This window comes from Phaethon lepturus, unplaced genomic scaffold (assembly GCF_000687285.1).
Source record: "Phaethon lepturus isolate BGI_N335 unplaced genomic scaffold, ASM68728v1 scaffold35127, whole genome shotgun sequence".
NCBI lineage: Eukaryota > Metazoa > Chordata > Aves > Phaethontiformes > Phaethontidae > Phaethon > Phaethon lepturus.
The window spans coordinates 1-4163 of record NW_010551732.1 but is presented as its reverse complement, the minus strand read 5'-3'; the positions used below and the strand labels follow the sequence as shown (position 1 = coordinate 4163).

At 38.5% G+C, this 4163-nt stretch overlaps 1 protein-coding gene across 1 annotated transcript in view; it reads right to left on the bottom strand.

The window, feature by feature from the left end:
* BCCIP (BRCA2 and CDKN1A interacting protein) overlaps window positions 1-3993 on the bottom strand; it is a gene marked incomplete at its 5' end in the record, with an annotated part of 10897 nt that extends 6904 nt beyond the window's left edge. The window contains 3 exons of the mRNA XM_010291010.1: window positions 318-398; window positions 970-1044; window positions 3904-3993. Coding sequence (XP_010289312.1) covers window positions 318-398; window positions 970-1044; window positions 3904-3993 — 246 coding nt within the window. The remainder of the gene's footprint in view (window positions 1-317; window positions 399-969; window positions 1045-3903) is intronic.
* Between the last annotated feature and the right edge of the window lie 170 nt (window positions 3994-4163).

The window sequence follows — 4163 nt, the reverse complement described above, 5'->3', positions numbered from 1 at the left end:
AAATCACACGGTCCTATTTCTTATGGAGATGGTAACAAACTTCTCCACAGCGTTTTGAGCTTTATTACCCTACTAAACCACAATGTAGGTGAAGCGCTTTGCATATTTAAAAATAAAGCAACCAAAATAGTAAATCAAATTTCTTGTTTGGCTGAAACTAGGCATGGAAAATTTCAGCTCCCACAGAAGAAAACAAAAAAGAAAGCAAGTATACAAGTTACAAATAACATTAAAGACAGGACATGCTTCTGAAAATCCATTATGCCATTTCAACATAAAAAGTATTGTACTTAATTTACAAACGTAAATTGTCTTACCTTGATAATACTTCCAATATGATTCTGTTGTATTAATATATCAGTTAATTCCGCAGTGTTAACGGGAGCTTTTAGAAACAACTGGAAAATAAGAAACAAGTATTAAGATGTTTTAGACCTGATATTATATCATGGGCCACTTAGTAGAAAATAAAGTCAGCAATTTCTCTAAGTTGTTATGCAATACTTTCTTCCATTTTTAATTTCCATTTAGTGAGTTTGTTTGTTTATTTAACTTTCTTCAATCTAATACTGTAAAGACTAAAAATCAGCTGCTTGAAGCATGTGCTCCTTGACCCTCCACAAGCTGGCATTTTGCACACCTGGTATCCTTTTGAGTTTGGTATGATCTAAATGCTTGCTGAGCATAAGTTTACAACAGAAAAAGCTGAAAGACTGCAAGCTGCCACACTGAACAAACAGATTACTTGTTTTGTCTGTTTTTCAAGAGCTGTAGTTTACAAAAAGAGTTCTTGAAACCACAGTTGAGGAGACACACGTTCACTCTGGCTGTAACTATCTAATCTTCATGAGCTGGAGCACAGTAAAACTACGAATCAATACAGATAATATGAGCTTATGACTTTGCATAACTCTTTAGATATTATTTATTAACGGAAGTATCAACCAAGCTAACAAGAAGTCAAAGTACCTGTTGTAGTAATTTCTTTATCCCATTATAGTCATTGTCTGATATGGAATGTGCTTCGAATTCAATATTCACTTCCTAAGGAGAAGCAAAATACAGAATATCAAACATACTTGGCAAGAAGTTATATAAAAAAAAGCTAAACTATAACAAGGTTGAAGACAAGGAATAGTCAACATCAGAAATAGAACTTATTTCCACCTTTCAGTAATATCAGCAATTGTTACAGTTATCTTTTCTTCTGTAATCTTTAGGAAGTATCTGTGAAAGTAACTTTTTAAAACTAACTTACAAACTGTGTTGTGAACAAACCTGTAATGCTCTGTTCCTGCAATCTTGTTCACACAATTTTACTGTAGCCACATAGAATCCTACTGCAGAGGGGCCTGGTCCAGGCAGTTAAAACTCTTTAAAACTGCAGGATTGGAGTGTAATGCCTTGGCTGAAGATGAAGATTGCTGCAGACATTTCAATAATTACATCCAAAACCATACTTCTGCTATTTCCTTAAATCCTAATGGTGTCATTAACCCCATTCTGGAATTCTGTTCTGTCAGTCCGTTCAGTCAGCACATGATGAGACCCCATCACAACAAAACAGAATGTGAACTCCTGCTTCTCCTTCCAGCACAAGTGCTGCGCACCTACCAAACATTTTTACTGGTATTCTATATTACTAGTACTGCCTAACAATTCTTCTGTGAACCGCTGCTTGAGATCACCCAAATTTACTTTGCCTTTTGATCTGGACTCCACTTTCTGAATCATCTAAACAACTGAGCCTTAATTTTGTCACCAGTTAAGACTCTAACACTCTCCAATCACATACCGAAGTCATGGTCTTTACTGTCCACTGGGAGCACAGCCTTATAGGACTGGTTACAACGTAGAAAACAGGCATACAACCATTTGTTGGGGTGTGGAGGATAAAAATCGGGAGACACACTCAGATATTCTTCTATGGTCTAGTAAAGCAAGGAAGCTCTATAAAGGTAACTGAGAGCACATTACTTACATGAAAAGCTACCTATACGAGAAAACAGACTGTATCTTTGGTGTATACAGTATTCACTCCTGGCATCCAGGAACTTTTTGACTGCTTTAAAATTCAAGGATCTCACTGAATGATTAAGCCAGTAAATTCTGAAGAAAACACAGTTTACAGTGGTTCTGAATGCTGTGCAAATCACAGCCATAAAATTGATATAAACCACAGGAGCACTAGATGTTCTAACATTGGTCTTACTTCATGGCTTTTCCACTACCCAAAATAACAGCCTGGTATGAGAGAGTTTACAAACCCTCCATCTTTCATCTGTTGAAAAAGAAAAAGCAAATAAAGACTCATCATATATTTTGCTGTGTCCTGTTTTGTTACTGTGCACTTATTCTCATCCCTTTGCATCATATCCAACGCAAAGCAAGAGCCTACAGAGCAAGCTGTTATATGCAGAAACACTCTGCTACGCAGAACGAAGAGGCAAGCAAAGCTTCTTCTCAGCAACCGTCTGGTGATCATATTGCTGTTCTCAGATTGACAGAACTAAAACATGCTCCTTCATATGAAGGAAATATCTGCATAAATGAAGAGACAGTCCTTTTTCCACCTGAAGTGGAAAGAGATGAAGGGAAAAGCTAGTAAGGCAAAATTAAAAATGTTGAGAATTACAGAGAGACAATATCCTTTAAGTACATGACTGTACAAATTTCTAAGTCTGTACAGTTATAAATGTTCAATACATTTCTTTAACATCAGCAACACACACCTTGAGGTCTTATACAGGAATTGAGGGGAACTCAATATACCTTTCTATCAAGACTTCCAAACTGAAATATTGATATAAGATCCTCAAAAGCTGGACTACTAAATTAAAATAAGCATTACAGTGCAAATTTTATCCAGTGCACAATTGCAGAAACAACACAGTGGTGCACGGCAGTGCAGGACTCACAGAAACCATCCTGAAAACCCCTGTCACTGAAGATTCAAAAGACTTCATCCACAAACACCACAATAAAAACCACTGTCCCATCTTTATAATCCAGGAATCCTAAGCCCTTAAAAAAAAAGAAAAAAAAAGAAAAAAGGGATTCTTGCCATTACCTTTAAGTTCATAGTGTCTAGACACTAGTACAACATCTTGAATCAGTTTACAAACACTTGTACACAAAATACCAGCAGTGCTATTCAAGAACTTAATAAACTGAGATTAAACTAAGTCAGCACCAATTTACCATGTATGCCACGTTAAATGTGCTTTTACATCACACTAGCATGACTGATGACACAATTAAACCTATACAATTTATCGTGATATGGTTTTAAAAAAAGGGTTTTTTTATTTGCTAACGAGCTGAAGACTCATCTAAGAAAAAGAAAGGAAGATCATTAACTCAAAGTGAAATTCTAGTGAAGACAATGAAGTTAGCAAAATTTTAATTTTAAATGTACCAAGTTAAAACCAACGGATAGCTCTGGTTTTTTACTCTTTTAAGCCTTGTTAAAATGACAGATTACCGTATCATTTTAAGATTTTAATACGAGTTCTAAGTCAGTGCATATCTCTTCCTTTCCTAGAAAGAGGGACACCCCCCCAGTGTTCTGTTTCACAACTAAATCTGTTTTCACGTATGTCCAGGTGCAGCTCAGAAAAGAAATTCACACATTATTTCCTTGAAGTTGGGCGTTTATTCTTCTTTTGATACCCCCACCCCCCATTTCTTATACAAAAAGGAAATCAGAGCGAATTTTCTGTGCTGAAAGCATTATTTTCAAGCGGCTGCCTCCAGCCCCAGAGGAGAATGGACCGGACAGGCTACGGCCAAGGGCCAAGTCTGTACAACAGGCCGCGGCCTCGGGGATTCCGACATCAAAAAGAACAAAACAAACAAAAAAGAATTAAGACTCTCAGCAACAATTAACTGAGAACAACTTACGTCACCGATTACCGACATATACTGACACCTACGCTTTCCCACCGCAACTGGAGCCCACGGCCCCACGCTGGGCCGCGACCCGCGGCTCCCCTGCAAGAGGCTTTACGGGGGAACAACAGCCCCAAACAGCTCCCAGTCACGGCTTCGTGAGCCCGGCTGCTTGTTCTACTTATCTGCGGTAGAGCGAATCAAGAGAGGCGGGGAGGGCGCCGGAGCGGGGCAGGGGACGGCCGCGACACAGAGGCACCGCGGGCCCGTGG